The 12,810-nt window shown below is 62.7% G+C and overlaps 1 protein-coding gene across 2 annotated transcripts; it reads right to left on the reverse strand.

Moving 5' to 3' along the window:
* Positions 1-3,064: 3,064 nt before the first annotated feature.
* METRN (meteorin, glial cell differentiation regulator) lies at positions 3,065-5,292 on the reverse strand. 2 transcript variants are annotated; one of them, XM_086376599.1, is made up of 4 exons: positions 5,069-5,292; positions 4,383-4,783; positions 3,578-3,627; positions 3,065-3,490 (listed from the first exon to the last, which is right to left on the reverse strand). In XM_086376599.1, the coding sequence occupies exons 1-4, from the start codon at positions 5,164-5,166 to the stop codon at positions 3,488-3,490; spliced, it is 552 nt and encodes a 183-aa protein (XP_086232725.1). In that variant the 5' UTR covers positions 5,167-5,292; the 3' UTR covers positions 3,065-3,487. The 2 variants fall into 2 exon arrangements, with proteins under 2 accessions (XP_086232725.1, XP_086232723.1); XM_086376597.1 differs by having other exon boundaries at positions 3,578-3,637; positions 5,069-5,287.
* Positions 5,293-12,810: the final 7,518 nt, after the last annotated feature.

Consider the following 12,810-nt stretch of genomic DNA (forward strand, 5'->3'; position numbering starts at 1 on the left):
GCGGGGCGATGGCTGCTCCAAGACGCCGGAAGCGGTCGGTCCGTTCGCGTCCCGTTTCCCCCGGGTCCCGGGCCCGTGTCGCGGGTTCCGGGGCGACCCTCAGGGGTTCTGGCCACACAGCACGCCGCGCGTAGCGCGCGTCCCTCAGTCGCGGACTGTTGCCGCAGACTCCAGTGCCGCGCGTCCCAGAGCGGGGGCCGCCCGCGGGAGGCAGTGCCGGGCCCCGGGGACTGGCGGCGGAGGCCCGTGCGGCCTGGGAAGGGCTCGCGCGGCTGAGGCGGCGACCAGCACACCCCGATCGCCCGCCGAGCCCAGGAGCAGTCTCGGGGGGCCCGGGCCCTCCCACGGCTGAAGGCAAAGAGCCCGGGTGCGCGGGAAACGCCGGGTTCTGCAGGGGCGGGGCGGGGGGTTGGTCTCGGCTGAGGGCCCGGCGAGGGGGTTGACAAGGAGAATTCAGCAGAACGGAGAAGACAGATGGCTGTCTCAGCGCGACGGGAGGGGAGGCGAATACGAGGGGCTGGACCCTCTGGCAACTGGCCCAGCCATGGGGGTGGGAGGAAGAGCCCCAGGAACTGGGGAGACCACCTCCCTTCTCCAGGAAGCATCACACACACAAAGAAAGATGGAGTTCCCAGAAGTGCCCTGGCAGAACTTGGGAACGGGAGAGGGAACTGGCAGGACAGAGCCAGGACCCCCTCCTGAGGCCAGAAGGCCTTGAGTGGTAGAAACTTGTCTGCACACAGGCTCCTCCTCCATCCATGGCCCGTCAGTAGGCCCAGCGGGGACGGACGCTGCTTCAGGCAACGTGGACCTGCCGGATACCACTGTCCGCAGCCCCCCCCCTCCCAAGTGCAGACTGCTTCACACTGGGGCCCCGCTGCCACCAGCGTGGAAGACAGGTATCCTTGTGCCCTGCTCCCGAGACCTGAGTACTGAAGAGGAGGAGGGCTGCTCCCACCTCCAACCAAGAATCTCCTGCCTCCTTCCTGGCTCCCACTGCCCCTCCCCAGAAAGGGAGGACGTGCACTGGGCTTACACAGCATCCCATTCTTGCCTCTTTAGTTCCTCAAATTATTCCTGGTGCCTGGCACAGCACCTGACACCTAGAAGAAACTCAATAAAAGCTGGTCAAGTGAATGACAGCGCCTACCCAGACTCCCCCATGAGCACATTCACAAGTCCTTCACTTTCACACCTGCATCTGCCCCTCACCTTTGGGCACCGGTGCACACCTCTGTAAGTACACGCACCCAGCGGTGCCCCAAAGGCATCTGCTCCCATAGCCCCAGCCCACATGCTCACCCACACCTTTCCCTTTGGCCACTTCCTGGAGAGCAGGCATGAAGCTCCTGGCCCAAGCATTTCTGGTGCCTCCCAGAGCACCCTGGGGCTCCTTTGGTCCTGTTGCCACACCCACTCCTGCTCTTTCTGCTCCTCCTGAACTGGTTGCAAAGCTAACACTTAATCTGGAGGAGGATGTGTGCATCAGAGGTGCTTCATCAGAGGCACTTCCTGGGGCAGGTGGGTAGAGGCCAGTGTCCAGCTGAGGGCCCACCCCAAGGCAGCTGCCCTACATTTTTATGACAGATGGTCCCAGAGACAATCCACAGTGACCACTGGGTGTGGCCGTAGGCCTCTCTCCAAAGAAGAGGAGAGCTGGCCAGAGCATCATGCCAAGAGCCAAGGGTAAGGCACCCCTCAGGTCCCGAGGGGAAGCTCTCCTTGGCCAGGGCCTTTGCAGACAGAGAGGAGGAGGGGGCAGGAGAGCATACTCCACTCCTTCTTCTCTGGTTTTTACTGAGATACTCCCTGTTGGTGGGGGAGGGAAACAAGTATACAAGGGTCTGGTCGAGGAGCGAGGTCCATGGGAGATCCAAATGTGGGGTCATCAGCATGTTGGTGGTATTAAAGGCAGGAGGCTGGCCTCGCTCGGGATGTACTCGGAGGGGAGGTCTGGGGCCTGAGCCCCGAGCAATCTGGGGTTGCCAGTCTGAGTCTGGGGGAGCAAGGGGCTCCGCAAGGAGCCTTAAGAACAGCAGAGGTGGGAGGAACCCAGGGGCGCTTGCCCTCCAGGGTGGCTGTACTCCCCCTCACAGTTCTCAGCAGTCCCCGCAGCCACGGCCCGTCTGAGTGAAGAAGTATGTCCCCCCAGCACTGTAGCCTTAGACAGTCTGTCCCATGGGAACTCCAGAGCAGCCACTGGGCGTGGCCACACGAGGCACCTACACCAGCTGAGTCTGGCAGCAGGCGCCCCGAGGAACCTTGCTCCCTTCCTGCCGGCAGGATGGCAGGGCTGCTTCTCCAGTGAGGACTGTAAGGAAAGTTGTTTCTGGGGCTCAGCCCAGGAATCTCCCCTGATATGAGCTATGGGACTGGGTCAGCAGAGCCAGCTCGTTCCAGCTTCCGAAGTCCCCCATGCACAGCCTCCCACCCCCTTCTCTTCCCCCCACCCCCTGCCTGGCACTGGGGCCTTTCAGCCTCAGGGCCTTCAGCATGGTCCAGAGCGTGTGGTCCAAGGCAACGACAATTAGGCCACTGGGGAGAGGTGGTGGAAACGGTCCTTAAGAGACCCCATTGTGTACCCCCCACCCACTGGAAATGGGCAACAAATAGGACCCCTGCAGGAGAGACCCCACAGCTGTGGGGGGAACACATCGGAGGGGCCTGGGGACAGAAGCCCATTCTTCCCCATGGGTGGGGTGGGGCCAGGGTGACCGCTGGGCTTGCGGCACACCACTTGGGGAAGTCGGCAGGTTGCCAAACCGCAGCCCTTTCCCTCAGGGTGGGAAGTGGGGTTGCCTGCCTGCCCACCTGAAACCTTGGGGGTTATGGCCCCTTTTCATTCCCACTCTGGTGGTAGAAGCACCTGGCATTGGGGCAGCAGACCAAGGGTCACATGAGAGGGGGTTCCTGCGTGCACCCCCAGCAGCAGCCCCTCGCCCGGGCATGGGCTGTGTGGCCGCGGTCTTGGGCTCTCTGAAGCGGGAGCTGTGTGTCCCGAGGCTGTGGGAGGACAGAATGGAGTGAGGCGGCCGGGGCTGGGGACCATATGCACACTGGCTCATCCATTCAGCGCTCTTATTGGTCATCGCTGTTACCTCAAAAGCAGGTGACGCTGTAATGCCGTCTGCAGGCCACCCCCCACCCTCCCCAGCACCCTGCTCCCAGGCCTGTCAGTCCAGCACCACCTCGCAGGGGTGCAGGTGGTCAGCGTGGGCAGCCGCATAGGCACGGCTGAATTCCTGGAGGCGGGGAGCGCAGCCCAGCCAGGCCTCACCAAAGCGGTTCCAGCCCATGAAGAGGAAGGTGCCAGGGCCGGGGCGCACGCCACAGTGCAGTGGGGTGCGAATGGAGGCCTGCCCCTGGCCCCCAGGGTCCCCCACCCGGAAAACCGGCAGCGTCTGGCGGAGGACACGGGCAGCTGCCACGGTGATGACAGACTCCTGTAGCTCTGCGTCGTGGGCAACTCCGAGGATGGTTCCGTAGATCACTGTGGGGACACGTGTTGGCCAGTGACCTCAGGGGAAGACAGGCCCCTGGCTCCTCCCCACCACCCGCCCTGCAGCGGGGCACTCACCAAAGTCACTGGTGCACACGGCCAGGAGGAGCTCGGCATCACTGCAGGGTCTGCAGGCAGCTGACATGCAGGGCAGGTCAGGAGTGGAGCCCTGAGCCCTCCCCCAGCTGGACACTCCTGTGTCCAGGGCAAGGGCAAGCTCCCAGACCCCCCTCAGGGCCTGATGGCACCTGTGGTCTCAGATAACTTGTGTGCACACTCTGAAGACACCCTGCACTTGTAACACTAAAGGTTTGTGCGTGTGTGATGCACACACAGCCATGGGCCAGCACGCAGGCACAGGGCCCACAGGCCTGGAGCTGCAGGGCCAGGTGCCCGCCCGTCTCCCATGCAGTACCAGCAGGCAGTAACTCCCTGTCTCCCAGAGCTGCTTCCTGGGACCCAAAGACACCAGCCCAGCCCATGGGGCAGGAGGTTATGATGGGTTCGGGGGTCAGGGGACAGAGCAGACACCCCCGCCATCCCCCGTGGGGTCAGGCTCCGACCTCCAGGAGAGCAAAGAGCTGGGCCTGGTGCCCTGCGGGGAGGCGGGGCTGCGTCTCCATGGTGACAGGCTCACAGTGGACTTCTGTTATACTGGGCTAGGGGAGGGGAGGGAGGTCACCGCCGGGCCAGGGAGCCCTGGACAGCTATGGCCGTCATCCCCTCCCCCAGCCCTTCAGGACCGGGTGGCCCTGCCTGGTCTCACCTTCCAGGATTCTGCCCCCCGCCCCTCCCCACCTGCCCTGCCTGTGACAGGCCGCCTCCGTTTCTCCCCCGGTGCGATGGGGAGGACAGTCAGGTCTCCACCCAGACCCGCACTCACCATCCGCTCCAAGGCTGCGGGCCTGCGGGGGCAGCTCCGGACGCCCGTCCTCCCGCAGCTGGAAGCGGAAGGAGGCCAAGCGGCGGCTGAGGTCGGGATGCGGGGTGGCCTGCAGGAAGAGGGCCCGGCGCTCGCGAGGACCCCAGCGCGCGCACCGGGCCCCGGCCGGGCCCTGGCCCTCGGCCAGCAGCAACTCTAGCCCGCCGCCCGTCCGCTCCACGAAGACTTGGGCGCCTGCGAAGGGCCGCGTCGGCCGCAGGCAGACGATGCCCGGCTGCGCGCTGGGCTCAGAGCCGCCAAGGGTGAGGCGCAGCGCCCCGGCCGGGTACAGCCACTCGATCTTGCCGTCCGCACAGGCCAGGGCGAGCTGTCCCACGCTGCCGGGCTCCTGGGTCAGGCCGCTGTGGACGGACAGGCGGCTCTGAGACGGGCGGCCGGCGTCCCCACCCGGTCAGCCCGTTCCCCCTGCACCCCGTCCCCGCAAGCACCAAGAGCCGCGTCCACTTGGTGGAGAACGAAATTGAGGCCCGGGGTTCAGAGTCTGGGAGACGAAGGTGGCAAAGGCAAGGGTTCGGCGCCGGGACGGAGCGCCCGAAAGGGCGGGCGACACATCTCCCAGCCCCCGCCTAAGAGGCTCACACAGCTCCGAGGGGTTGGCCCGTGGGGGCTTCCAGTGGGGCTCGTACCTGCCCCTCCAGCTGCAGCGGTCCTCCGAGTAGCCGGCGCGAGCGGCCGCAGCCAAGAGGCAGAAGCAAAGTGCGCAGAGCAGCGCAGGGGTCGGCATGGCGCGGGGGACGCGCGGGGGCGCGGCGGGAGCAGCCGGGGCCTTGGCCCCGGCCCCCGCACAGCCCCGACCGCCCGCGCCGCCGGCCACGCACCGGGTCGGAGCCGGGAGCGGCTTAGGCAGTGGGCGGGCCGGACAGCCAATCGCGCCGCGGGCCCCGAACTTTCCACCAATTGCAGCGGCGCTCTCGGGGTGGGCGGTTCGCCAGGGGCCCGGGAGGCGCCGGGGAGGGGGCTCCGCGGACTGGGAGTTCTGCGTCACCTCCTCAAGGTCCCCCTACTCCCCGCCCGCCTTCAGCCTCGCCCTGCACGCCGTCCTGCTCGGCCCCTGTCCTCCAGGCCTTCGGCGGCAGTGATGCCCACTGGAACATCTGGGGTAGGGGGGCTTCATCTGGGGGGCTCTCTCTAAGAGTGGTTCCTGGGCCTGCGTCCCCCATCTCTCACCAGCCTGGCCCTGGTGACTCCCCACATGCCAGGTGGGTAACCCCAGGATGCGGGCTCAGGCTCGGTGAAGCAGCAGGAGCAAGAACAGCCCTAGCCCCCGGAGTCAGGCCCTGGTAGGTCGGGCCAAGCTAGAGCCGGGCCCACTCTTTTAGAGGAAACTCGCAGCCAGTGTCACTGTGGAGGCCAGGGCAGGAGGAGAGGCGGCGTGGTGATCAGCTGGGGATTGCAGAGACGGCCAGACAAAAGGGAGGGACAGACAACCACGCCTGACGGTGTGGACCCAGCAGACAGGCCCCAAAGAGCCTGGTGAAAAGCCGGGGTCGGATTACAGAGCCCTTAGGCCCAAACCCAGGACTGCAGCCTCAGTACTGGACCGCTTGGGGTCCCTGAGAGCTTTGGCTGACAAAGACCCTCTGCCGTCTCTGGGTGTAAGGTCCCCCCGGCCCAGCCTCCTGCTGCCCTGGGCCAGAAGTCCACCCTGACAGATGAGGCAGACGGCGCCAATGGGAAGGCGGCATTGGAGCTGCTGCCAGACCGAGCAGACCACCGCCTCCTCTCAGGCCCCACAGCCCTTCCAGGTCAATGAAAAGCCAGGCACACACAGGGCTCAAGGGCTCAGTTGCCCCTGGCTCTAGGCAAGGCGGGTGGGAAAGTGAAAGTGTTAGCTCATGTCCGACTCTTTGTGACCCCATGGACTGTAGCCCACAAGGCTCCTCTGTCCATGGGATTCTCCAGGCAAGAATACTGGAATGGATTGCCACACCCTCCTCCAGGGAAGCTTCTCGACCCAGGGATGGAACCCAAGTCTCTTATGTCTCCTGAACTGGCAGGTGGTGGGTTCTTTACCACTAGCACCACCTGGGAAGCCTCTCAGTCACAAAATATGAGTCTACTCACATGAAGTACCTAAAACAGTCAAATTCATAGTGGAAAAGTAGAATGGAGGTTGCTTGGGGCAAGGCAATGGGGGATTGGTGCTTAATGGGGACAGGGTGTTCATCTGGGAGGAACAGAGTGTTCTGGGGGTGATGGTGGTGACAGCGGTTTGACACACACACTCGACACCCCAGTGCACTTGGAAATGGTGAAGATGCTAAGCTTTATATGTATTTTACCCAACTACGAATTTAGAAAGGGGAGCACAGGGCAAAAAAGATTTTCATGACCCAGATAACCATGATGGTGTGATCACTGACCTAGAGCCAGACATCCTGGAATGTGAAGTCAAGTGGGCATTAAGAAGCATCACTACGAACAAAGCTAGTGGAAGTGATGGAATTCCAGTTGAGCTATTTCAAATCCTAAAAGATGATGCTGTGAAAGTGCTGCAGTCAATATCCCAGCAAGTTTGGAAGACTCAGCAGTGGCCACAGGACTGGAAAAGGTCAGTTTTCATTCCAGTCCCAAAGAAGGGCAATGCCAAAGAATGCTCAAACTACCACACAACTGCACTCGTCTCACACGCTAGTAAAGTAATGCTCAAAATTCTCCAAGCCAGGCTTCAGCAATACGTAACTATGAACTTCCAGATGTTCAGACTGGATTTAGAAAAGGCAGAAGAACCAGAGATCAAATTGCCAGCATTCATTGAGTATGTCAAAGCCTTTGACTGTGTGGATCACAACAAACTGGAAAATTCTTAAAGAGATGGGAACACCAGACAATCTTACTTGCCTCCTGAGAAATCTGTATGCAGGTCAAGAAACAACAGAACTGGACATGGAACAACAGACTGGTTCCAAATTGGGAAAGGAGCATGTCAAGGCTGTATATTGTCACCCTGCTTATTTAACTTATATGCAGAGTACATCATGGGAAATGCCAGGCTGGATGAAGCACAAGCTGGAATCAAGATTGCTGGGAGAAATATCAATAACCTCAGATACACAGATGATACCACCCTTATGGCAGAAACTGAAGAAGAAATAAAGAGTCTCTTGGTGAAAGTGAAAGAGGAGAGTGAAAAAGTTGGCTTAAAGCTCAACATTCAAAAAACTAAGATCATGGCATCCGGTCCCATCACTTCATGGCAAATAGATGGGGAAACAATGGAAACAGTGACAGACTTTATTTTATTTTCTTGGGCTTCAAAATCACTGTAGATGGTGACTGCAGCCATGAAATTAAATGACGCTTGCTCCTTGGAAAAAAAGCTCCTTGGAATTAAAAAGCGGACATATTACTTTGCCATCAAAGGTCCGTCTAGTCAAGGCTATGGTTTTTCCAGTAGTCATGCATGGATGTGAGAGTTGGACTATAAAGAAAGCTGAGCGCAGAAGAATTGATGCTTTTGAACTGTAGTGTTGAAGACTCTTGAGAGTCCCTTGGACTGCAAGTGGATCCAACCAGTCCATCCTAAAGGAGATCAGTGCTGAATATTCACTGGAAGGGCTGATGCTGAAGCTGAAACTCCAATACTTTGGCCATCTGATGCGAAAAGCTGACTCCTTGGAAAAGACCCTGATGTTGGGAAAGATTGAGGGCAGGAGGAGAAGGGGACGACAGAGGATGAGATGGTTGGATGGCATCACCAAGTCGATGGACATGAGTTTGAATAAACTCTGGGAGTTGGTGATGGACAGGGAAGCCTGGTGTGCTGCAGTCCATGGGGTCGCAGAGAGTCGGACAGGACTGAGCGACTGAACTGAGCTGAGCAGAGGGTGTGGCACTGAGCACATAGAAGGCAAAGAAGTCTCCAGTGGGAGGAAGGGAGCAGGAATCCCGGTCGGTTGCCTTTGCTGAGACCTAGGTCCAGTTCTGGAGGGACTCCCAGGGCCCTGGACCGCCCTTGCCCAGGCTGGCGAAGCTGACAGCGGGCTTCAGGCGCCCTCCGGTGTCAGTGTGGGGAGTTGCTTCAGACCCTCCTTCCGCTGGCTGGGGGCCCTGGCTCCCCACCCTCCCCGTCGGCCCCCTCCCACCCCCTGAGAATGGGACAGTGTCCCTGGGTTCCTGGGAGGGGTTCCTAAAGAGTGAGCTGGTCTGGCAAGGCCCGGCCCTGAGGTGGCCCCCGGTAGCAGGCTTCCCCTTCCTTCTGCCTAGCTGGGTCTCCAAGGGCTGGGTGGTGGCGCTGTCACCTGTGCAAGAAGGCCCCGCAGGCTGCCTTTGCTCACAGCTCCTGGCCCTGCAGCCTGTGAGGGGTGCTTCTCTGAAGCGCCCAGTGCGGTTAGCCATCAGAGGTCTGCTGCCCACATCAAGAAGCCCAGAAGGCTGTGGGTGCAGAAGAAGACGTGCTCGGTAAATACCCAGAGAGTGAGTGTGTGGACGGACGAATGACACCCCAAATCTCAGGTAACTCCCCCAACGCTGTGTTCCATTGGAGGCTTTTGCATGTCCCCCTAGCTCCAGACCCTGCAGTGCCCTGACCCTCCAAAATGGGCCTTTCTCCACTTCCCACTCAAAGCCCAGGTCCTGGCTGGGGACGAGCAGATGGTGGAACCAGGAGCAGTCTCAGGTGGGCCATGCCCTCTGGCAAGGGGCAGCCACGCAGGGTGCAGGGCACAGGTGAGGAGCACACAAGATCGGGGTGGGGCTGGGCCGTCCAGGGCCTATGGGAGCCACACCAAGCCTACGCAGAGTCAGTGGGCATGGACGGATAGGAACAATGCCCCAGGTCTGGTTGGTGCCCAGGGCAAACCAGGAACAGGAAGCTGGCCAGTGGGAGGCAGGAACTGGCTTCAAGGGGTCGGCTAGCCAAGCTCCTGAGGAAATGGTGGGAAATCCCAGAGGGGTTAAGTTCCCCCAGCTGCCGAGACGTCTCATTTGGGCTCCCATTTCAGCAAAATTGAGAGGGAGAGACGTGGGCTGAGCAGAGGCCAGCTGAGCCTGTGGGCACCCAGACCCCCGCAGCCAGGACCCCCTGAAGGTGTGCTCCAGCTGACCTGGGGCAGGGCGCCGTCACCCTTGGAGGGGCTGGGGGCTGGAGACACCAAGATGGTTCCCACAACCGAGAGCCACGTGGTGCCAGGAAGCTGCCACCCAGTGGCACACTCCAGGGGTGCCCACCATCAACACTGGCCTGGAAGGCTCCTGGCCAGCCTGACCTAGGGAGACCCAGGGTGCTGGAGGGACCAGCCCTCCCAGAGACCCCATCAGGGAGACAGTCACATCTATCAGCTCTCGCGGGAAGCCTGAACAACCTCTGGTTCCCCTTCACCTGCACAGCGCCCCACCCCGTTCCCAGGTGGACTCTGGCCTGGCCCACCTATGAGCCTGTACCTTAGGAAACATGGCAATTTTCCTCCCTTGACGAGAAGTCCACTGACTCCCTCCCGCCGCCCCACATACACCTTGCATCTTCTCCAGGAGCCAAAAATGCAGCTGCAGATTGATTTGCAGCTGAGCTAAAAATAACCGCCAGGCTCCAGCCAGGGCCCGGGAAAATATCCCATTGCTAGGAGACAACGTTACTGGGAAACCGCCATTGCTAGGCAACAGGGTTGCTTGGTGACAGCTGGGCCCTGAGTCATACTCAGCCCTGGCCACTCCACCCCCCGCACCCCCTCCCCTGCTTTGGTGAGTCGGGCCTGGGTCCCAGGAGGAGGGAAGACAGGGAGCAAAAGCTGGAGGCAGCAGAGGCCTGCACCCACCGCCCGCCGCCTCCCACAGCTGCCAGGGCCGCCCCACGCTGCGAGGTTCTCACTTCCCTGGGCTCCCATTGGGCTTCAGAGTGCTGAGGACCGCCAAACACATCTGTGGCCTCCCCACGCCACGTGGTCCCCCCCGCAGGCCCTCTCAGGGGGGCCCCTGCCTCTGGGTGGGGATCAGGGGCAGTGGGGGCACAGTGTCCATCCTCCCTGCGGGTCCAGGGCAGCCTGACCTCTGGGGAGCATGGGGCTGTCCTGACCTGCACTACATGAGGATCTCCAGGGCGACCCCTTGGGCCCCAGACTCACTTTCCAAGAGGGGACCTGCTTGTCTGAGGCCCCACCCTGGAGCGCGGACCTGAGCCCAGGTTTGTGATCCCTGAGCACACACCTCACCCCAAGGAAAGGCCGTTCCTTCCCCATGAGGAGGTCGGGCCTGCAGAGCTGTGAGGTAAGCAGCTCCGCTCCCCGATGTGACTGCGGCTCCCTCTCAGAGCACAGTGCCTTTCGTCCTCACCCCCTCATGCTCCAGAACTGGAGACCCCCAGCTGCCTGGGCTAGGGAGACTCCTCTGTGCCCAGGCAACCAGATGAGGGGAGCTCCAGGTAAGGGGTGCCCCAAGTGAGTGCAGGGGTGTTTTAGGTGATGTGGTGATCAGGTGAGGGGTGTCCCAGATGAGGGGAGCTCCAGGGGAGGGGTGCCCCAGGGGAGGGGTGCTCCAGGTGAGAGGCACTCTGGGTGAGGGAAGCTCCAGGGGAGGGGAGCCCTAGGTGATGGGAGCTCCAGGGGAGGGGAGCTCCAGGGGAGGGGTGCTGCAAGTGAGGGGAGCCCCAGGTGAGGGATGCTCCAGGTGAGAGGCACTCTGGGTGAGGGAAGCTCCAGGGGAGGGGAGCCCCAGGTGAGGGGAGCTCCCGGGAGGGGAACCCCAGGTGAGGGGTGCTCCAGGTGAGGGGAGCCCCAGGTGAGGGGAGCTCCAGGGGAGGGGAGCTCCAAGGGGAGGGGAGCCCCAGGTGAGGGGAGCCCCAAGTGAGGGGAGCTCCAGGGGAGGGGTGCTCCAAGTGAGGGGAGCCCCAGGTGAGGGGAGTCCCAGGTGTTGGCACAGCCTGCTTTTTGCCTGGGCCCTGGCACCTGCTGAGGGGCAAGAGCCCCGCAAAGTGCAAAGTGAAGCCCTGCCTCCCAGTCAGGGCAGTGTGCACACCCCACTGCCCTCTGCCCACCAGGGCTGAGCCTACGTGGAGGTGACAGGCCGGGTCAGACAGCACTCCCCAGTCACCTCAGGTCTCACGCACCCCCACCCACCCCGCCAGGCCTCCTCCTTTGGTCAGGGTCAGCAGGACGGGGGCACAAGTCCCCACCACACACAGAGGTGTCCTCACCCCGCCAGCACCCACACAGCTGCCTGAGCGGCACCTCCCAGGCCAGCGCGGAGGGCCAGCCTGCCCCCTTCCACTGCCCCACCTCACACCAGTCCCCCTGGGTCTGCTTCCTATCAAAATGTTGCTGACAACAGCCGGTTTCATTTCTATTAAGGCTCTCAGGGGGCTGCCTCTCCGCCCTGAGGCTCTTTCCCTGGTGCAAAGACCCGGCTTTGCTCTCCCCACACCTGGTCCCTCTGCTGTCTCCCAGGAGGTCCCGAGGTGGGCAGTATGAGCCTCAGTCCTCCACCCTGAGCCTGCTGGGAGGCCTGGCATCCCCAGGGGCCCAGACAGAGCCTTCCGCATCCTCCCGCCCCGCCCCGCCCCGTCCCACCCTCTCTCCAGGCCTATTCCAGAGGGAACGTGCCTCAGGACCTTTGCACACCCCTTCCTGAACAACTTCCTTTGCCCTCTCTCCCTTGGGGGACTCAGTTTAGTGTCCTGTCCGCAGGAGCCCCACCACCACCACCACCCTCGGAGGACTCCATCACGTGTCCCTCTTGAACCTCCATCGCGCTCGTCTCTCTCCAAAATGATCTACTGGTCACTTGTTTCTCTGCTCTGCGGGTGCGCAACTGTGTCCCCCGCTGAGGGAGGTTCCGGGGCCTGGTACCCACAGGTGCGCGGAGGATGTGATGGCCGGGCGGTGAAGGGTGCCCGGCCGTCCGCTCCGCAGGAGGGGCCGGAAGGGGGAGGGTCGGACCGCTGGCGCCCAAGGGCTCGATCCTCTGGGCCCCGCTGGATTCGGGGTCCCCGCCACTCCTCCGAGGCAGGGCTCGCTCTAGCCTGGCTCTCCGTTCGCGGGCCTGGACCTTCCTTCGCCTCCCTCCTGCCCTCGCCGGCCCTCCTCTCCGCTCCCCGCCCCGCGCGCGCCGGGTTTGTTATTGTGCGGGCGCCCGTGGCAAGGGGGAGCGGGGGCGCGTGCCGGCCCGGCGCGTGGCCGTGGGCGCCGCGGCGGGAGCGCGCTGTGCGCGCGGGAGGGCGCGGCGGGGCGGGGCGGGGCTCGGCATCCTCGGCACCCCCGCCCTGGCTCGCCAGCCCGGATTGGCTACCGGCTCCGGGAGCGCGCGAGGGAGCGGCGCGTAAGGCCGGGCTGGGGGCGCGCGCGGCGCCGCCGGCGGCCGCGGAGGAGCGCGGGGAGGAGGGCGGAGGAGGAGCGCCGGGAGGAGGGCGAGGGGAGGGAGGAGGCGCCCGCCCGACTCC

Source organism: Bos grunniens, chromosome 25, assembly GCF_055505025.1.
Source record: "Bos grunniens cultivar Pamir isolate PY7600 chromosome 25, Bosgru_T2T1.0, whole genome shotgun sequence".
NCBI lineage: Eukaryota > Metazoa > Chordata > Mammalia > Artiodactyla > Bovidae > Bos > Bos grunniens.